Source organism: Ipomoea triloba, chromosome 15, assembly GCF_003576645.1.
Source record: "Ipomoea triloba cultivar NCNSP0323 chromosome 15, ASM357664v1".
Classification (NCBI taxonomy): Eukaryota; Viridiplantae; Streptophyta; class Magnoliopsida; order Solanales; family Convolvulaceae; genus Ipomoea; species Ipomoea triloba.
In genome coordinates this window covers 11,593,201-11,615,843 of record NC_044930.1, presented here as the reverse complement: position 1 = coordinate 11,615,843, position 22,643 = coordinate 11,593,201, and the positions used below count along the sequence as shown (strand labels likewise).

At 38.6% G+C, this 22,643-nt stretch overlaps 1 protein-coding gene across 2 annotated transcripts; it reads right to left on the bottom strand.

The window, feature by feature from the left end:
- Positions 1-16,919: 16,919 nt before the first annotated feature.
- Positions 16,920-21,760, bottom strand: LOC116005591 (syntaxin-41-like). 2 transcript variants are annotated; one of them, XM_031245833.1, is made up of 8 exons: positions 21,271-21,760; positions 19,387-19,660; positions 18,407-18,496; positions 18,090-18,167; positions 17,848-17,925; positions 17,673-17,738; positions 17,493-17,573; positions 16,920-17,354 (listed from the first exon to the last, which is right to left on the bottom strand). In XM_031245833.1, exons 1-8 carry the CDS (start codon positions 21,471-21,473, stop codon positions 17,247-17,249), a joined length of 978 nt encoding a protein of 325 aa, XP_031101693.1. In that variant the 5' UTR covers positions 21,474-21,760; the 3' UTR covers positions 16,920-17,246. The 2 variants fall into 2 exon arrangements, with proteins under 2 accessions (XP_031101693.1, XP_031101692.1); XM_031245832.1 differs by having other exon boundaries at positions 19,387-19,663; positions 21,271-21,759.
- Positions 21,761-22,643: the final 883 nt, after the last annotated feature.

The window sequence follows — 22,643 nt, the reverse complement described above, 5'->3', positions numbered from 1 at the left end:
TTATATTCAGGGGATGTGCATTATTTGTGTACTGAATGTACACTATTTTGTATAATGTACGCTCAGTACAAAAATAATGTACATTCAGAACAAAAATAATGTACATTTAGTACATTAAAAATGCACATTTTGTTATGGTCCACACATCACTGTGTGGACCATGGTCTACACATCCCTCTACACAATAATTTGCCGTTTCAATGGATCACTTTTGAAATTAAGTAATTAACACTAAAATATATAATCACATTTTGATTTTGATTTGAGTGGTTATGTTAAATTTAGTCATTCATCAAATTTGAAATCATGTTCCTACCCCATGTTCCTACCCCATATATATATATATATATATATATATATATATATATATATATATATATATATATGTTAGAGTGATTTAATATGCATTATGTTGAAATTTTGATATGTAACTTCGGCTGTTGCAGTAGTTTGATTTGACATGTTTGAAAATTACTCCTTGCTAAATGGTCTATGAATCATGCTTTATTGACTTTTAAAATTCTTGTTTATTTGGTATGTATCTTTATTTATTTAAATTTGTGTAGAAATTCAAATGCACTAGAGTTCTAATCTACTTCGACACTTTTGCTTGAGAACTGTGCTCCTTAGAAAATTCTGCCACTCAAAAAACTTATTTCTTAGAAACTCAATCAAAAAACTTTGTTGCTCAATTTAGTTTTTCAAAAACTCTTCTCTTTGAAAACTTTGCTTCTCATGGATAATTTGAAAATTCTTCTTCTTGTGAGTTAATTAAAAAACTCTTCTTCTTGTGAGTTAATTCGAAAAACTCTTTTATTCGTTCTTGAAAATTTTGCTGCTTATAGAATTTTCATAAATTCTACTTCAAAATTTTAACTGTTTTCAAAATCTTCTTAAATATTTTAAAAATTTTGCTACTTCTAGAAAATCTTTACTGCTCATAAAATCTTCTTGACACTTAGATAATTTTGAACAAACAATTTACAAAACAAATTTGGAGATACAATTTTTTAAATTATAAATACAGTTGACTCATCAAAATATATAACATCTAACAAGTTTAGTCTTTGAACGCTATAGAGTAATGATATAAGTTTTATTTTATTTAATTAACTATTTAGCAACAATATTTTAAGTAACTTTGCAATATATATGTAACACTTTCAAAATAATTTTATTTAATTAAATATTATTTTTCAAATATTTAAAGTTCCTATATCTTTTTTTTTTAAATACTATTACTATTAATAAATATTAATAAACACACCTATAAACCTTTTTCTTTAACAACGGGATAATCTCGCTTAAGATGAGCTGTCTTCATTATCAAAGTACTTTAAGAACAAGATAATTTGACTTGGGAAATCCTTGCACATCCAAAATTTTGAAATGACTTTGAGTTCATTGAGAAAATCATAACATCAATTCTTATTATTGTTTTCATTTTTCATTAAGTTCAATTAGAAAATTATAGGTAAGTTCAATTAGAAAATTATAGGTGAATCGTTAAATACAAAAAATAAAAACAGAAATGAGTTTGAAAATCGGACCTGAGTAAAGGCTTCGGGATCGTGAGGGAACTCGTTGACTACTTCACCGGTGTAGAGCTGATCGGACAAGGGCGGAGTTAAGATCCAAGCACACGCTCCTCGATCGACGAAATGCTTAACAGAGCTATCAAGCATATTGCAAGCATTGCTAGAACAGATAGAGAGATTTTCCTGCAATTTACACGAAAAAATGAGGCGGGAGTAGAAGATCCAAGCACACGCTACTCGATCGACGAAATGCTTAACAGAGCTATTGCAAGCATTGCTAGAACAAATAGAGAGATTTTCCTACAATTTACACGAAAAAATTGTTGCGCCCGCGGAAGTGGGATAGATCAGATTGCAACAATAATTTGAGAAAGAAAAATAAATGAGGCACAGATTTTACGTGGAAAACCCCTAAACAAATTAGGGAAAAAACCACGGGCAAGGGTAGAAGAATTTCACTATGAGAAAATAGGAGTTACAACCACTCTCTAACTAACAAGGAGAAAACAAGGATAATTCTCTCTTGCTAGGAAGGAGAAATACACTCAACAAACTCTCTAATATCTCTAGTATATGAGGGAAGAATAGAATGATTTGGGATGGCTAGAATGGCAAAATGACCTCCCTATTTATAGTTGTAGATTTGGGGTCATTTTGTAGTTAGCCTAAAATGTAGGGACCAAACAATAAATAGTTTTGTTCAAACTTTGTAGGTGCCTAACATTCCTAACTCCATTTAAATATTGTAGCTTGCCAAACTTTGTGTGCTACCTAATGTGGCTGCTGCCTACATTCTCTGCCGACAATCTCCCACTTGAAGATTAGATTGTAACAATCATATCTTCACACCATTCTTTCTACCTTGCACTTTCCATGTCGCTTACGTCTCTATCAGGCCACAGGAAGATCGACACCAAGTAAACTTATCAACATTGATTACCTTTGTTAGGAAATCTGCTACGTTATCCGTGGTATGGATTTTCTGCAAATCTACTGTCCCTTCTTCCACCTTCTCTCGGATGAAATGGTACTGCACTCGTATGTGTTTCGTCCTTGAATGAAATGCAGGATTCCTTGCTAGATGCAAGGCACTCTGACTGTCACAAAACAAAGAGACAAACTCTTGTTTGTGCCCGAGCTCCTCCAATAGCATTTTCAACCAAATTGCTTCTTTACTGGCTTGTGTAGCTGCTACGTATTCTGCTTCTGTTGTTGACGTAGCCACAACTGCTTGCAGTTTTGAAACCCAGCTTACAGCTCCACCAGCAACTTTGAACACATATCCTGTCGTAGATTTACTTTTATCCAAATCCCCTGCATAGTCAGAATCCACATACCCGTTGATAATAAAGTCTGATCCTCCATAACATAATGCAACATCTGAGGTCCCCTTGATGTATCTTAGGATCCTCTTCACACAGTTCCAATGCTCTCTGCCTGGATTCGCCATGTACCGACTAACTACTCCCACTGCTTGCGCAATGTTTGGTCTTGTACATATCATAGCGAACATTAGACTCCCCACCGCTGATGCATACGGTACTCGAGACATCTCCATCCTCCCTTCTTCATTGCTAGGACTCATACTTGAGGATACTTTGAGATTAATAGGAAGAGGGGTAGAAATTGGCTTACAATCTTGCATGCTGAAACGTGACAAGATTTTCTTTAAATAATTCTTTTGAGAAAGCCAAATCTTCCTATTACCTCTGTCTCGGTGAATTTGCATCCCTAGAATCTTGTTTGCTGGTCCCAAGTCCTTCATTTCGAATTCCCTAGCCAGTTGTGCCTTCAATTCATCAATGTGATCTTTGTTGGGGCCTGCGACCAACATGTCATCTACATACAACAGCAATATAACAAAGTTATCTTTTCCAAACCTCTTGAAATATGCACAAGGGTCTGCATTCAGTCTGTTGTATCCAAGGCACATGATGAAGGAATCAAATCTCTTATACCAACACCTTGGCGCCTGCTTTAAACCGTACAGAGATTTGTTCAACCTGCAAACCAAGTTCTGATTCTCTTTGTCTTCAAATCCTTCAGGCTGGAGCATATATATCTCTTCTTCAAGATCTCCATGAAGAAAAGCCGTTTTCACATCTAGCTGCTCTAGATGTAAGTTGAATGTAGCACACATCGCCAAAACTACACGAACTGTTGTTAGTCGAACCACAGGTGAAAATATTTCATTGAAATCAATACCTTCTTTCTGAGCATATCCCTTCACCACCAGTCTTGCACGATACCGATCCACTTGATCGTCACCATTCCTTTTGATTTTGAAGACCCATTTGTTACCAATTGGCTTCCTTCGTTGTGGTAGTGGCACAAGTTCCCATGTATTATTTTTATGGAGAGCTTCTATTTCTTCCTGCATTGCTGCCGTCCATTGAGAAACATCTGAGCTGTTTATCGCCTCCTGAAAGGTTGATGGCTCACCATCCTCTATTAGAAGGCAGTATGCAACATTCCCTTCCATAACATAATCTGAGTGCCAAGTGGGACGTCTTCTTTCACGGTCTGATTGACGAGTTGTTGGAGCTCCAGAGCGTTCTGGTTCTGGTTCCTCGTGCGCCGGTTCTGCTTCAGAAGAATCTTGTTCAAATTCCTCATCTACTTGTATCTGAGTAGTTTCTGGCTTTTCCTTTTCCGTGCTATCATCAACTTCTCCTCTTTGTAGCTTGTCCTCTACAAAGATAACATCCCTGCTGATGACAACTTTGTGGGCAGTGGGATCCCACAAGCGATACCCCTTTACTCCATCAGCATACCCCAAGAATCTACATTTCCTGGACTTCGGATCCAACTTTGTAATTTCCTGGGCATTGTACATTGCATACACAATGTTTCCAAATATATGGAGGTTTGAATAATCAACAGGCTTACCAGTCCACATCTCCATTGGTGTCTTCAGCTCGATTGCAGTTGATGGAGCTCGATTCACCAAATAACAGGCGGTATTGACTGCTTCTGCCCAGAATGATTTTTCTAAGCCCGCAGCCCTCAACATTGCTCTTGTCCTTTCCAGCAAGGTTCTGTTCATCCGCTCTGCCACTCCATTTTGTTGAGGAGTGTATGCCACCGTGAACTGCCTTTTGATGCCTTCCTTCTTGCAGAAGTCATCAAATTCCTCACTTGTATATTCCCCTCCATTATCTGTCCTGAAACACTTGATCTTCTTCCCGGAATCAAGTTCCACCCGTGCTTTGAAGGATTTGAAAGTCGCAAACACATCTGACTTTCTCTTGATAGGGTACACCCAGCATCTCCTAGAGTAATCGTCGATGAATGAGACAAAATACTTTGCCCCTCCTAGGGATGGAACCGGTGCTTGCCACACATCAGAGTGAACCAATTCTAGAACAACCTTGCCTCTAGAATTTGATGTGCTGAATTTAAGACGATGCTGCTTACTTGTTATACAATGCTCACACAAAGGAAGTGATACCTTTGTTAACCCCGGAAGTAGCTTTTGCTCCACAAGAATCTTCATTCCTTGTTCTGACATGTGCCCAAGTTTCTGATGCCATAGCAGCGTAGAGTCTGGACTACATGCGGCAACCGATGCCTCTGCTTCTTGCAAAGTCTCTCCCTTCAGCATGTATAGATTTGCAGCTATCTTCTCCCCTTTCATCACCACAAGCGCTCCTTGGAAAATCTTCATGACTCCTTTCTGTGTTTCAATCTTGGTTGCACTATTATCCAATATTCCATAGGATAATAGATTTTTCTTCAGGCCCTTCACGTGCCGCACATCCTGAACAGTTTGGACTGTTCCATCGTACATCTTCAGCTTGATGGTTCCAATGCCGATAATCTCCAAGGCATGATCGTCGCAGCTGTACACAGATCCTCCTGAGATTGGTTCATAATGATGGAACCATTCTCTCCTTGAGATCATGTGATATGTGGCTCCCGAGTCTATGAGCCATATATCCGCGAACCTTTTTCTGCCTTCCCTGGCTATTGGTGCTTCGCAACAAAGAGCACTTCCATCATCTGAGGTACTTGCAACATTTCCTTGAGGATTGGAATTCTGAGGTAAATTCCAACAGTCTTTCTTCAGGNTCCTTGTTCTTGCACCGACTTTCTTCTTCAAGAACCGCAGCTGCAACATCATCGAAGACTAGATAGTCTGTAAGGATGTTGTTTGTTAAGTTGATGATGAGCTGATCATACGAATCAGGTAGACTCTGAAGTAGAAATTCCGCACGCTCCTGTGGCTCTATTTTACAGCTTAGAGATGTAAGCTGGGAAAATAGAGTATTCAGCGTATTTAAGTGTTCCGTCACTGAAGTAGATTCTGACATACGAAGAGTATATAATTTCCTCTTAAGGAAAATTTTGTTGTGCAGTGACTTGGCCTCGTACAACCGGTTGAGGTGATCCCAAATCTCCTTGGCCGTCTTCTTCTCCTCGATGCTTGACAATACTCCATCTGCTATTGATAGGTATAGATCCGCCATAGCATCCTCGTTCATCTCGCTCCATTTTTTGTCATCAGTAAAATCCACCGGCCTTTCACTGATAGCTGCTAGACAGTTGTCTTTCCTCAGGATAGCCTTCACCTTCAATTTCCACAATGAGAAATTTTTCCCATTGAATTTTTCAATCTCAAATTTCGCTGCCATATTGTTCTTGAAACAAATTCTGAACAATATATCTAAAGGCTCTGATACCAATTGTTGCGCCCGCGGAAGTGGGATAGATCAGATTGCAACAATAATTTGAGAAAGAAAAATAAATGAGGCACAGATTTTACGTGGAAAACCCCTAAACAAATTAGGGTAAAAACCACGGGCAAGGGTAGAAGAATTTCACTATGAGAAAATAGGAGTTACAATCACTCTCTAACTAACAAGGAGAAAACAAGGATAATTCTCTCTTGCTAGGAAGGAGAAATACACTCAACAAACTCTCTAATATCTCTAGTATATGAGGGAAGAATAGAATGATTTGGGATGGCTAGAATGGCAAAATGACCTCCCTATTTATAGTTGTAGATTTGGGGTCATTTTGTAGTTAGCCTAAAATGTAGGGACCAAACAATAAATAGTTTTGTTCAAACTTTGTAGGTGCCTAACATTCCTAACTCCATTTAAATATTGTAGCTTGCCAAACTTTGTGTGCTACCTAATGTGGCTGCTGCCTACATTCTCTGCCGACAAAAATGAGGCGAGAGAAGCCGTCATCGAGAGTTGTTGAGGCTTCGGAACCAATTTCTTAACGGACTTCATTCTCGTAACCCTAATACGTAATCTCACATTCTCACTGCCTCATGCAGTCCGCGCTCAGGCATCAGCCCCTCACTCTCTTTTTCTACGCTCTCTGCGTCTGTCTACAATTTGAGAGACTTTGCCTCAGCCCCTCACGGCCTCTCTGCTCTGAGTGCTCTCTACTCTCGTTTCTCTATTCTCTCATTATCCCTCCGTTCTCTCACGCCCTCTCGCCTCTCTACTTTAGGGTTCTGAACAGCACAATAGTACTGGAAAGCAAAGCAAAACCCCTCAAACTCTGACCGGTAATCTCGTTTGCTTAATTCAAATTATGTGAATATTATTCATTTGTTCTTTTTTATCCGAATTGGAGCTGTTCTTTTACAGATAATTGTTCTAGGAACGGCTTGTATTGGTATATGTTTAAGAGTCAAAAGCTGGAAATGAAAGACATGAATCGTTACGATGATTTGAGTGTTCAAACATTTGTTTTCAACAAATGAATTACATGTTATGCATATCTGATTATGATTTTTTTTTTATGGAGAGGAACTCACTTCCCATGGAAAAGCACTTTCAGCCAATCAAACATCTTAAATGGCAGAATCGATTGTCTTGAAAAGATCAATAGAATGACTAAAAGTATCCAAAATATGATAGCTTAGATTGTTAAATGTCAAAATTGATTGTCTTGAACTAAATTTGAAATTGCCACCAAATACAATGTACCTCCGCTGAAATTAACTCAAATTTAATTTAAAAGTGAAATTGCCACCAAATACAATGTACCTCCGCTGAAATTAACTCAAATTTAATTTAAAAGTGAAATTTGTAGTGCATATTTTTAATTTTTTTTTACACCTTTTCCTTCAAGAAAAATCGCTCATTATAGGAAAAATTAGACTTTTTCCTTCAAATTAAGCACAAAGAGTCAACAGATACCTCCACTGAGACTTGAACCCACTCCCTTCCACATGAGAGTGTACACCAGATGCCGCTGGACCACAAGGTCTTTGGCAATCTTCTCAATTATATAATTATATTAAAAGTGTCGATTTTTCCCCCTGATATATTAAATGGACATTTTTACCTTTAAAATAAATATTTTATTTATTTTTCTTCTCCAACAAATTATCGCTTATATGTAAGGGTGACCACGGTTCAGTTCAAACCGAACTAGGCACTGTAGCAACCAAATCGAAAGGATCAAGTTATTATTCAGAATCAGAAGCCAATATTTGGGTCAATTCATTAAAATTGCAAATCGAAAAAAAAAAAAAAAGGATCCTGAACCGTGAACCGGCGGTTTGAAATCCGAACAACTACTAGCATTAGTTTAAAATTAGAATTATAATATTTGCAAATTGTGTGTGTTCTTTTTTGTACTTATTCTGATTCTCACATATAAGTAGATATGACCATGATTCGGTTTTGATTTTGAATCGCCGATTCACAGTTCCGGATCTAGTTTGAATCGTTGGTTAAAACTTTTTTTTTATTCTATTTTAATTTTTAAAATAGTTTGAATTCAACAATTAATGTATTTTTATTAATTTAGAACTAAAATCAATAGTTTCGATTCACGATTTTAATAAATTGAAACCCAAATATTGGGTTTTGGTTCTAAATCGTAACTGGAACCTTTCGATTTGGTTGCTATAATGTCTGGTTCGGTTTGAACAAAATCGTGGATAAAAGATAATTTGTTGGAAAAGATTTAGGATTAAAGATGTCCATTTAACATATCAATGATGAAAAATCGCCACTTTTAGAATAATTGAGATGGCTAATGTGGATACATGAATAATTCATGAGGAAAAAGTGCTATGAGTATATGTTAGGAATAAAATGTAATAGTTTTGATGATCCAAATTGTAATTCTTATTAGTCACCTTATTTTATTTTTTGAGTCTAGAGTACAATCTCCAAAGGTCCAAGTCTAAGTCAAAGTCATACGAAATTGATGAGAATTAGACTTACTCAGCATATTGTTATTTATTAATTATATGCTGTGAAAATCATCAAAAGATAGAATAGAAGAATGGACAAGGAATGCGTAGCACAAGCCAAGGTTTCTATTTCAAAAGCTAGGATCAACATTTTATTTGGAGAACCCATTCTGAGAATAAAGAATATTTGAGAATAATATTAACCAATGAGTTAATATGGAGCAATGGTCAGAATATCTAGTATGAACTAGAAAGGTCTAATGTTTTTCCAATTCCTAAGTGGAAATTTAATTTTTGGTAACAAAAATTCAGTCAAAAATTAAATTTTTGGAATGAAATTGGAGCCAAAATTAAATTTAATTTTGAGATAATAATTCGAAAATCCAAAATTAATTTTTGGAGGCAAATTTTGAATTAAGCAAGTGAAGACCAACTTGGAGGTGTCGGTGAATTTTTCGGTGATGTAATTTATGCTCAAGCAAGAGCCACCGGAGGAAATATTTTGGAGAGATCAACCTGACATTTCAGAAGAAGAAATTGCAAAGTCAAGTGTTCACACTTGAAAAGTCAAAATTGGAGGACATCATGATAAGGAGACCCAATTGAAGATATGAGAATTCAATTGGACGAATGAGCTTCTTACAAGAGGAGTAATGACATAGGCCAATTTTCAAATTCATCTAACAAAGGCCATAAAGAGCTTCAGAACAAGTTGGCAAATTGTTTCAAGATTCAAAATGGATGATCATGATTAATAGATCCACAACGGGTAGATAGCTTCTTCAAGCTATAAATACTCATGCAAGACTTGAAGACAAACACATCTCTCACCTCTCTACATCATAAAACCTGAGCAAATATAGAGCTATTATTTCAAGAAAAGGAGAGAAGAAAAATATTGGAGAGTGCAAGTATTGAGCTGAATAAAAAAATTCAAGTCTGAGAGAGAAGAAGAAAAATGCTTCTTTGTAAAATCCATATCTACTATGAAGTAGAGAAAAGGAGAGTAGCAGGTGAGACTTGTGAAATCCAAGTTGAGTATAGCTTTGTGCGACATACTCGGTGGAGTGTAGCTTTGTGCGAGACACTCGGAAGGAGCGTGGCTTTGTGCGAGACGCTCGGGAGTGTAGTTGGGTGCGAGATGCTCGGGAGTATAGCTTTATGCAACATACTCGGAGGAGTGCAGCTTTGTGCGGAGACACTCGGAAGACTAAGTGTAGCTGGGTGCAAAACACTTGGTGTAGGAGCGTAGCTGGGTGCGAGACGCTCGGGAGCGTGGCTTTGTGCGAGGTGCTCGGGATTGAGTGTAGCTCTGTGCAAGACACTCGGGAAGTGCCGGGTTGGCACTGTCCCCTATTGTATCTGGGTGATTGAAGATAATGGAAACCTTCCTTGGAGTGAAAGGAAGAAGTGGAGTAGGAGAATTACACCATCTCCGAACCACTATAAATCTCTCTGTCTCTTTACTTTACTTGCACCATATTTATTCTTGCATGCATATTTCGTACTAACCCACTTACTGATATATTCATCTGGGTCTTGCAATTCATACGTGTGCATGCATAGCATTACATTGCATATTTTATTAAAGTCTTCATATCACAAGTGCATGTACTGAGCATTTCAATTTCCTAGAGCTTATTTACTATTCATGCACTATTCACACACTATTCCTTACTATTCATCTTTTTAGTAAGGAATTCCTCCTGATTCATACAAACCCATTTACTATTCACTCTTTATTTATCATCTGGGTTTGCTCTTGCATGCGATATATCTCTTCATATCTATTGATTTATTTATAACACTTTATGTACTGACTATTCCGCTGCGAACTCTAAGTTGTTTATTTGCTTTATGCTTGCTACCTAGAGTTGAAATTACCGAAGTGTTATAATTTTTGATATTGTTGAAAGTCTATTCACCCCCACCCCCTCCTCTAGATTTTTCCCACCCTATCGGGACCAACAGTATATAATTCAAGGGAAAAAAATGTCATTTTTCCTAAATTATAATCTATTTACCATATGTAAAATTAGGTAGGAGCAACCACCTTGGTTAGTTAGCAATGGATTCATTCAACCTAGTCAATCCTTGATCTATTTCGGTGCGCAAAGTGTCCCAACTTGCATTCCAATTCTCCCAGCTCTTCTAATCTCCAAAGTTTCAATACGTGCCTCCAATCGTGTCATTCTCTAATTCTTAGACAGGTTGGATCAATTGATAGGAGTAAAGAAATAGGATGAATTTGAACAAAAAAAAATAGGAGATTATGACTGATGGTTTTTAATTGGTCGGGCCCACTATAAAATCGGGTTGATATCGGGTAATATGGCACAAGGCCCTTAAAATAATAAAAACAAGCTCCAAATGTATTAAATAAACAAAGGGAATTACTTTGGTCCAAGGGGCCCAACCACGGGGAGTGAACTACTATTGCTAACTAGCGGATCGTAGAGACAACTAACGTACTACACCGTTGACTGAGGGAGAATTCAAGAGAGAAGGAGAGCTTAGACCCCCCCCCCCCCNCCCCCCCCCCCTTTATACTACTCTTAGGGCCGCACATAGCGAACAAGTGCGCAAACCACAACACTCCGCCCTCCTCCGTCGTATGCGTGTCCCAATAGGTGTCGCACTCTCCCGTCAAATACCTCCCCACACGCAACGTCGCAGGCTACGTTCTGGTCATCGCCAACTGCATCGCTAACTGCCAGAGCAATATGCCAGTCCGAGCAGTCCGCCTGAGCGATCGATCCAAGCAAACCACCTAAGCGGTCTGTCCAAGCAGTCCGTGGCAAACCAAGCTAAGGCTCCACAACAACCGACGGACGGCCAAGGCGCTCCAGCAAGGTACCAAAAGGCACCAAAACCGCGAACCTAGGAGTGGTCTGCTAGCCCCCCTCTGCTGGTCCGCTTCGGTTCGCTTAACCCTCCACAGGGTCCGTTGCTTGCTGGTGGACCGAGATCTGGTGTTTCGGTCGCCGACCGATGCTCCATCGGCCTAGGCTAAATGCTCCTCCCCACCGCTTATTTTCCCTTATCGTACCCCATACCGCGCTGCCAAATATGCCCTTAACCTTCTTTTTAAAAAAAAAGGCACATCTCTACTTTCGTAATTGGAATCCCCTTGGTTAAACACACCTCTCACTTTAATTATTCTTTGGGTTATACCCCTAGGGCCCATCATGAGTCTCCCATTTTCTTTGGTTATCTTTAACAGGCAAAGAAAGTATAGATGCCCATAAACTCTTTCACACATTAACCCCCTAGACTCCTGAGCCGAAAGGTTCTCTTCTCTTTTAGAAAGGTTGGTCCCTGCTGCGTTCCCTACATGCGGTTCGTCTGAACGACTTAGCTCCTGTATGTTCCTTATAAGACAAAGAAATAGATATTTTTTAATGCCGCCTTCCCTCTGTGCGGGCCCAACTAGGATTTTCACTGCCTTCCCATGTAGACCCGTTAGGTTCCCTTTTCTCCATGTAGGCCCAACTAGGATTTTTCACCGTCTTCCCTACACACGGACTTGTTGGGCTGCTTTCCCTCCATGTAAGCCCAACTAGGATTTTTCACTACCTTTCCTACACACGGACCTGTTGGGTTGCCTTTCCTCCATGCAAGCCCAACTAGGATTTTTCACCGTCGTCTTCCCTCCATGCAGGCCCATCTAGGATTTTTCACCGCCTTCCCTGCATGTGGACCTGTTGGGCTGCCTTCCATCCATTCAGACCCGATTAACTAGGATTTTTTACCGCCTTCCCTACATGCACATATACGACCTTTTTTTTTTCTCCCATCTACTTGTGTACTAGTCAATTATTGGTTGCCTCCCTTTCTCCACCACCCTCCAGGTCGAGTCTCCTCCTTCCCTCCTAGGAAACATCAATAATGGGCCATTGTCCACTTTTTTGCATGCATTCCTTCTCGCCAATTTTTCCCAATCGATGAAGCATTTTAGCTCCCTTGATTGTATTAAGAATTTGATTGCCCACATTAAAGTGTGGCACTCATAAGTGTTGTAGCCATGTCGCATGTGGAATTGATAATACCTTAACTTATTAACTCTAAAACACTCCGTGACGGATGGTGACGATGGCCGCACCATGTTGCATTATTCCGCATAGGCCAATACCTCGCTAGATCGTTCAATTAGGGGGATAAATGTTATCAGTGCGGGAGGCAAATGAGGAAACATCCTTGGGGACACACTTGGTATTGGTGGCCCAGCCTTGATAGCTCACTCGCCTCGGTCTCAGGGTCGCTCTACGGGATGATCAATCACTCTCTTGCTAGATGTGTTGGATTCCTCTACCTTAGGTTTCTTGATCGAACCCTCCTCAACTTTCATCTTGATTCGATTGGCTTCTTTCGCACCGGCATAACGATCTGTCTTTGCTATCATGGCTACATAATTACTAGGTGTGTTCCTCCTCAAGCTCTTATATAGGTCATTGGTCTCAAAGCCTCCACAAGTAATACCATGGCGGACTTGTCATCAATGTCTTCGACCTTGACTATTTCCACTCGCCACCGTAATAAGAAGTAGGTGAAAACATCATTGGATCTCTACTTTACTAAGGCTAGGTGAGAGAAATGCTTATTAGTATTTCTCCCCTGGCGAAGTGGGTTACGAATTTGACTACGAAGTCGTAGAATGAATCGATTGTCGCGGTTGGTAGCCCGGTGAATCAATGCTGGGCAAACACCTAGAGGGTGGAGAAAAATGCTCAAAACATCATTGCCTCTAATACACCCCATGAGCATTGTGGCTGCCTAATAAGCTAGAATGTGTTCTTGTGGGTACCCAATCCCATTGAACCGTTTCACATTCGGGGTTTTAATGTTTGGCTGGAGCGACTCCTCCATGATCCCATTTATGAATGGGGTGAGATCGTTATCTTTGGGACCATGAGCAATTTCCTCGTCCATCGGGTTAGCTCTTTGAGCCTCTTTTATACTCATAAGGCCTAGTCCCTTGGCATAGGTGCCCGAGTTTTTGATATTGTCCTTCTTTCCTCCAAGAGCCCATGATGTGGGGCTCGGTTAGTGCTTTCGTCCATGGCTTCTTCTAGACCTGCCGCGAGGTTCTCGCGAATGGGTGTCTTTTGCTTCACATCTCTTTTTGGTTTGAATCTCAGGCCTTGAGGCTCTAACTTCTCCCATATTAGAGGTAGCTCAGCCCGAGGGGGGGTTCTTAGTCACAAAAGAGGCGGGGGTGCCTCAAGAGTAGGTTTCGTCGCCTGCACTTGCTCGAGTGGTCCCTAGCTTATTAGGTCATTTAGATGCCTATCATCTGTGATAACTCTTAGGCTAACGATTGGATGTTGGGCTTACTTGACCCCGCCTCATGCGATTGGATGTTGGGCTTACTTGACCCCGCCTCATGAGGGTCCAGGTTGTTACCCACTAGAAGCACGCCTCCCTCCAGTATAAGGGTGTTGATTGGCCCTCCGACCTCGCGGGGCAGCAAACTAGACCTCTGGGATCGAGACACCTCTTGTTCTGGCCAGCTAAGCTGCTCACGAAGGTCCTGGGAGTGCTGACTCCTTGAGCTGGCCATGTCGACATTGTTGGGTTGGATAGCATTTTGTGATAAGATATAGGTTACGAGTTTCGGAATGGGGTAGAGCTAAGGACACGTCTTTTCATCACGGTTTCTACAAATGGCACTAATGATGATTTTTAATGGATTGCGCTCACCATAAAACTAGGTTGATATCCGATAATGGGTACGAAAAGTGTATTGAATTAATAGGACACAGGGCCCTGAAATAAACAAGTGGGCTGCAAATGTATTAAATAAACAAAGCGAATGAATTTGGTGTAAGGGGCCCAACCACAGGGGGGTGGACTACCACTACTAACTAGCGGACCGCAGAGACAACTAATGTACTACGTTGTTCACTGAAGGAGAAGTCAAGAGAGAAGAAGAGCTAATGATGATGCCCTTGGAATGAAACCCCCCTCCTTTAATACTACATCATGGTATGGTGCGGGGACTACAATACTCAACCTTCCTCCATCGTACGTGTATCCCAATAGGTGTCGCGTTCTCATGCCAAATACCTCCCCGCACCCCATGTCACAGGCCACGTTTTGGTAATCACTAACTGCTAGAGCAATCCGCCCGCCCAACCAACTCATCCTAGCTGTCTAGTAGAGCGGTTTTTTCGAGTAGTCCACTCGAGCGATCCGTCTGAGCAGTCCGCCCCTCTGTCGAACACCCCACTACTCACATGGGTACTCCGTCATAACTGCGCAAATCAAGTTGAGGCTCCCCAATAGCCGACGGACGGCGAAGGCGCTCCTACAAGAGACCAAAAGGCGCCGACCTAAGAGCGGTCCGTTGGCCACAGTTACGAGTTATGAAGTAAAACACAAAGGAAAGAAAACAAGAGAATTCTAAGAATATCTCTTCAGCAAGAATAAATTCTTGCCCACAGTTACGAGTTATTGTTCCGATAACACTAGATGCCATCTCTTTTAAGAGATAGTCACTATTTATAATCTATTACCATATGTAAAATAAGGTATGACGATCAATAGTGATTACATAAATAGTCAATCCCTAATTACATGCTCCATAAAATAAGCGAGAATTTACATAATTAGTCAATCCCTGATTATATGCTTCATTGAATTTTGCCATCAATTAGTGCCCGAGGTTTATTGTCTCGGGTTGTTAACAGGTTGATACGTTAATGACGTTTATTCATTATATTTTTAACTTGTATTCTAGTCACACTAGAATTCTTTCTCCTCTCCCTATGTCATTCATCATCTCTTCTTGTACTTTGTAAATTGGATTGATCAATATAAAAATTATTCCTAAAACTATTGTTCTCATATAACCGGTTAAGTTGTTAAGACATGGTATGAAAATGTTTAATGTTAATAACAGGCTAATGTAGACCTCATGGTAGAATTTTTCAATCCAACATTATGAGAAGATTTTTTATTAAAAAAAAAAAAACAACAACAATAACTATCCTATGGACTTTTTCAATTCAATATCAATACTATACAATGGAAAAGAGTTGGCATTGAAAGTAAGGTGGAGAAATGATATTCTAAAAATCTGAGACACTAAAAAAACCTCCAACTGCTTTATAAAGAAAAACCTCCAACTTGCAATAAGGTGTTGTTTTGTGCAATATTTGGGTATAATTATATAAATGTGCATAAAGACTTTGATGAAATTCTGATTTCGTACATTGAGAAGAGAGCAATGGTTTTCATACATGGTGCATTTGAAAGGGTAGTGGTTAGAGCATCCATAACAATGCATTTTTGGAGGTTTTTGGAATAGTGCCAAAAAAATGGAGTGATTTTTTGTTGATGTGGGGTGGGGTTTTTTGGAGATTTTTTTCTTGTAAGAACCAATTTTTTATGGGACCCACAGATTGAGAAAGAAAGGCAAAGGATCAGCTTGGATATCACGTGTTGAAGACGTAGGCGCCCAACTGGCGTGTAAAGTTTCCAACTGATATGGATGCTCTTATAATTGGAGAGGTCTTTATCCTTACTAGATTCTTCCTTTGTCATACAATGAGATGACTATCACTAGGTGCTAGAGTATTTACTTAGGATAAGGTCAAATAGACCCTTCAATTATAGGACAAAATGCAATTAGTCTTCAAACCCAAGAAAAATTCAATTAGACATTTCATTTCTTCACATTTATTTAGCCAATAACTTCTTAAATTTGTGCAATTAGCTTATTTTGTAGGTAAATTAAGCCAGGAAAGACGGAGAAGCCATGACAGGCTTCTTCGTCCGGTTGGACAGGGAAGCCGTCGTCACTGTGGAGGCTTTTTTTTTTCTTTTTTTTTTAATTATAAATTTAATTATTCTACTATTTTTTAAATTTTAATGTAATAAAAAAATTACCAATTACTTAGAGGTAACATTAATTAACTTAATTGCATAAAAATGAGAAGTTAAAATGATTAATTGAAACTTTTCTAAGTTTAGAAAACTAATTACACTTTGGCCTATAGTTGAAGGACGCCTATTTACTTTTAAAAAATCTAATAGCCTAAATGAAACTAAAACCTATTCAAGTCAAAAAAGACTAAAGGCCTGCAATCACAAGGAATACAACTGCAAATCCACAAAAGAAGCAAAGAGACCTTATTGTGTGTCGCTACAGCCTACACTACCAGTAAAGTAAGTTTGAATTGAAGGATAAGAATGTGATGAACAAGTGAATATAAAGCATGCGCACAGAGCTACAAAATTCTCCAAGATAAAAAGAATCGATATTATGCCTTCCTCCAAAAAAACAAATCATCGACAAATTACAGTTAAATGCTCTATACAAAGGTCCCTTGAGCTGTATTAATTTGCTCAATTACACAAAACCTTCCCCAGTAACAACAAAAAACAAGAGAGAGAGAAGATCTAGACAGCATAAGGAATAAATTTTAAAGCAGCAGTTCAGAATTCCAAGTTCTTCCATTGGCCTCGGTAAGTTGGTAGTCCTCTGGCGCATACAGGATGCAAGGGAAGGTAAGAATGTATAGGACCAATTTCACGGATTAGAAAAGTATTGTCTTCAGAATTAAAAGGACTAGCATTACAAAGCACATGATGATAAGCACTGTGGCACACATGACCATCCCGCCTTGCTTCTGGGTTCTTTCTGCCTGCACTCAAATTAACCCGAACACAACATTTAACAAAGATGAGAAAAAAAATAAATAAATAAATAAATAAAGTGTTTCAATAATATATTCTGCATGCACAAATTTGTATGCTTCAATGAGGAAGGGAAAGGAGAGGACCTTTTGCAATTGTTTGAGGCCCTCCTCAACCGTTGCCGCAACATTTTGAATATTATGGTCTATCCTATCCACAATGGTACCCTGATCAAAGAAAAATGTTCATTTAATGTCACCTTAAAGGTTCAGAAGCTTTTACTGAATATGACAAATACAATACATCTGTAACTATTTTTTACTAACCTGGTCAATTACCAGAACTGACAAGTCCTTCATAATTTGGGCAAGTTCATTGACTGATTCTACAACCTACCATATCAAAGAAGTATATATGTTTTTTCAGGTACATACAACAAAGAAATATAGAACTTAAAGTAAAAACAGTCTAGCAAGAGACACCAGAAACTTCATAGATTACCTGCTCTATTTCTCTCTCCCTCTCTGCTGTGAATGCCTCACTTTTCTTTAATTTCGACATTTGGTGCTCATTAAATCCCTATGACATTATTTGCAAAAAGTAAATTAAGATTTTGGTAGAATGTAGTCACCATCATTAGTAAAAATTTGCCCCAGTATATGGGCAAGTGAGCTTTAGATAAAAGGCTTACATAAATTAGAAAGAGACTTGATTAAAAAGACATCATAAATAGATATACATACGAAGTCATCCAAATCATCATTCTCCCTAGTAGACTGGCTTTCATTTAAATTCATTTCCAAGTCAACACCATCTGGAGCCTACACAAAATGGCAATGAGTTAGGTAAAGCTTGTGAGCATATATTTCTGGATTATATAAAAGACTAAGAAAAGAGAGATCAGAAATATAACTAGATAAGATATCATATGCAAGTCAAGCTAGCCTTGAGAGAGAACGTTGGTAATCTTGATGAAGCAATTCCAGCCTTTATATAGGGTATGCCAAATCACCCCAATCCAAACTCTAAATGAACTATTTACCATCTCTAAAACATTCACCTCTTTTTGTTGACGCAGTTGTTTCAAATAAGTAGACTGTTTTTTGCGAAGTTCCATTGAAAGGTTCTGAAGATCAGTCGCGAGAGAGCGCTGTCATAGAGTACACAGAATGTAAGGAAATATACAAATGGTAAATCATTGGTAATAAAATAAGCACACAAGCCTATTTGTGTGGTCTCTCTGTGTATGAGACAGGCAACACAACTTTTGAGAGCCGCACTTAAAATGGGTGAAGTTTTAAAATGTTTAGAATAACAAGAAAGAACATGCAATGAGAAAGTACACACCAGAAGAACTTATGCTACCAACAGTTTCCATTAGTGAAATTGATCTTTTTGGTTTAATAAAAAGTAGAGACCCCCTAATAGCCTAAGAAAATTAGCTAGTAACTTCCAAAATAATATATTCTGTTCCAGCAGCGGCACCAGAAGTCTCTAATAGCAGGGTGCTTCTTCTGCTTACCTTCTTTAAAATGATGGCAGGTGTCGTCCATGGTTACAAGTAAAAGGTTTCAAAGCCATTCAGGATAAGTTATCTACAATTGAGCAATATCTGCCTCAGCATGCCAACAACCATAGAGCATGCCTAATTACAAGGTGGTTTATAAACTACTTAACATTGTTCTTTAAGCTTCATATCTTACAAATTAATAACCTAATTATTTAGATTAAAGTGGGCAAAGAAAGTAACTGACTCTTTAATACTATACGGTTTTAAACCAAAACCTTACAAAATTGAAAAAAAGTGTGGCATGAAACTGTTATTTGAAATCATGAGATGCATTTGATAGGAAGAGATATAGAATAGTGAATATATGAGTTTTACCTTGCAAGAAGATTTGGCAAACTTTAACAAGACAAGATAAATTGCTAATTTACAAAATTGATAAAAAGAAATGCAGGACATTTAGAATTTCTGAATTTTTGTTGCAACCAAAATTCAGGAAAAAAAATAAAGATTTAAAAACAATCAAAACATACCTGCACATTTTTCCGAACATTGGAATCCTCAGAAGGTCCTGCTGCTGACAGTCTTTGTAACTTCTTTTCTGATGTCTTCAACAGATCAGTTATTTCATGAGTAAGACTCTCAATCCGACGTTGATCTTCCTTACCATCTCCAAATGATGGCATTAAAGCCTTTGCATGAGCCTTGGCCAGCTCAGCCATTTTTGTTCTCACCCGTTGCACATTAGCGGCTATTTCTTCAGATACATCCACCCACGCAGGTGGTAGACCTACTGTAACTGGACCACTACTGCAACAGAAGAAACATTAGATACTAAGCAATTTCCCCATCCACTATATTAATTTAGTCTTAGCTTTAGCAGGAATTAGGTGGTTACTGGTTAGTGAATCTCTTGGTTTGAAATACTGTAGTGGTAAATGAGTCTCCTTTCAGTTTGTATTACAGTATCACACTACAAGCTAACTTTTCAGAAGTTCATCCTGGGCTCTCCACAAACTCTTAAACAAGTTGGAATATAGATTGGTTCATATGCAGAATCTCAATAGGTTATATTACCATTCACCTTTTGAAGTAGTTCACAGAGGAAAATAAATGAAATTATTAAGTGGCTTGAACTTTGAAAGCTCTGCCATCTATATAATGCAATAAGTTTTTTTAGTAGATTAAGTAACTAATGTTATTAAAACTACACAACCAATACTTCAACCTTGCCAGTGATAGTTTGTCAATGGCACACATTAAAATTTAGAGAATCATAGATCAAAAGACCACTTTTCCCCATTTTGTATATACATCAACTAAGGAAAGAAACTACTAAAGATAAGAAGGTTAGAGCAGTTATATACAGCAGAACACTATATGTCCTAATGAAATGGGGCAGATTCTTTTTATTTCCTGAAACAGGAAAACATGGAAAAATAAAATGTTCACATGCACCTTGTTTCGAATTTTGGATACTATCTAAATGTCTTAGGAAATATAAGATCTTTTGTACCGATTGCCAGTGGTGTCGATAGTACCGGGTACAACCAAGTATAATATATATAGTTGTACCGGGTACTATTGTCATAATGCTAATAGTAATGATTGAAAATCCCAGAAAGTATGACACAAAGCTTTTCTTGGTTAAAGGTTGCGGAAGGTTTTCCTTTGTAGGTTAAAAATATTTAAATGAAATAGAAGGAGGATAGATTGAAAGCATGTTTCATTTTAAGAGTAAATCAACTTATAAAGGCCTAATAGATTCAAGATTCCTACACAAGGTTCACAATAGTTCAACATTGATGAGCTGAGAAATTTGCAGCTAAGTTATTCATGCAATCTTCTATGCTGCTAAACAGATTTCAGTTAATTTTCTAGTTTTTCATCCAAGCTCCTCAAGAAGAAAATCAAGAATCATATAGTCTTCTGAACAATGGAAATGGAAATTCAACTCTGACCTGCTTTCAAGAAATGGATTAAGTGATTAACTACAAACTCCAACTACCTATTTTGATCAGCAGTTCATACAGAACAGACTTATGTGTCCTTCAAATTCAATTCCATCATTACTTGAGTTTTCATAATATATCTAGTAATTTCAATTTCTCTCCCTATATTACAATTAACTTTTTCTCTGCTATCTTATGTCAGAAATGCCGTGATACAATAATTTCACGTTTTCCCTCACTGTGATTTAATCACAATCTGATTTATACATACAGCCCAAGCAATTTTACTGCCAATTTTTAAACAATGAAAAATGTCATATAGTAGTGAAAAGAGTTATACTAAACAAAGACATGTTTGATCAAAAATAATTGTAAATCAAAATTATAACTTTTATTTAATTTAGAAACTAATTCATGATTGCAGCATTGCATTTGCATAGATGAGTTGAATACACATATCTATACCTGGAAGTTCCAGGATCTTCAGTGCTGAGGGGAGCATAAGAGCGATTCGTATTAAGCAAGGAAGTGGTGGATAATTCTATAACTGGGCCGCCGCCGCCGCCTCCGCCGCCGGAGCTCAATGAAGACGATCCAGTCGGAACTCGTACGCTCTTCAACGCATCTCTATACTTCTTGTACAGAATCGTCCTATTCCTCGTCGCCATTAACCTTCTCCAAGATAAATTCAATGAAGTGTTAATAATTGTGAAATTTTGAATACAATTCAGATCTGATTATGAGATTGAGAGTCGTAGCGCTGGCATCCTCCCGGTCCGAGTTGGGATCACAAAGTGTTTGGTATTTAGGGTTCTGAGCGGAGATCGGCGAGGTCCGGCAATGTTGGAATCGGGTTCCTGACTCCGTTGGAGCTGAGCCAGAATCCGAGTTCTGTCTTCGGTGAAGAAGATGGAGGAAGGTGTGCTCGGAGGGAGGTGGGCCTATGTGTGATGAAAAATGAAAAATGGGTCCTTCCTTTGAGGAACCGGGCCGGGTTAATAAGATCCACTTTAATACTACGGTCTACGGAGTATTAAGCTTGCAATAAATAAATAAATCAAAATCGTCAAATAAGCATATGAACATTCTTGATCAATAATTTCCCATCAACTATATCTGAAAATTATAATTGTGATTACCTTCTGTCTAATGGAGATAGTCACAAAATCTCTATCTGAAATGGGCTCTCCGACGGTGATTGCTCGGTCGCCGGAGGGCGAAGACCTGCTGCAACGAAGCACGAAAAGAGGTCAAGATTCAATGGAGGAACCCATGGCATCCCCAATTGACGGGATAGTCCAAGAAACCCCTTTGTTAGTCGGTCTAAAATCACCAGACTCTACACAATGGCAAACCTCAGTAGAAACTCCTAATAACGCCTGGGGCAGAAAGGAGACCGGAGAACCAGTCGAAGAAGAGTTGGTATCAGATGAGAAAACGATGGATGAAGTCAGGATGAACCCTAATTGCCCAGTGATTCCGATGACTAAGGAGGAGAAGGAACGGCTACGACGCCCATGGCGGCGAACCCTTATCATCAAAGTTCTTGGACGTAAGGTCAGTTATTCATACTTCTTGCAAAGGCTCCAAAAGATGTGGAAGCCAGCGGCTAATTTTGACCTCATTGCTATGGATCAAGACTATTTCTTGGCAAGATTTGATGCCTTTCGCGACTATGAATACGCAAAATATGATGGCCCTTGGATTATCTTGGGGCATTATTTGACTGTTCAAGAATGGGAGCTAAACTTCTTCCCCCAAAAGAACAGAATTGATAAGCTTATGGTTTGGGTAAGGTTCCCTGCTTTCCCTATTGAATATTTCAAAGATAAATTTCT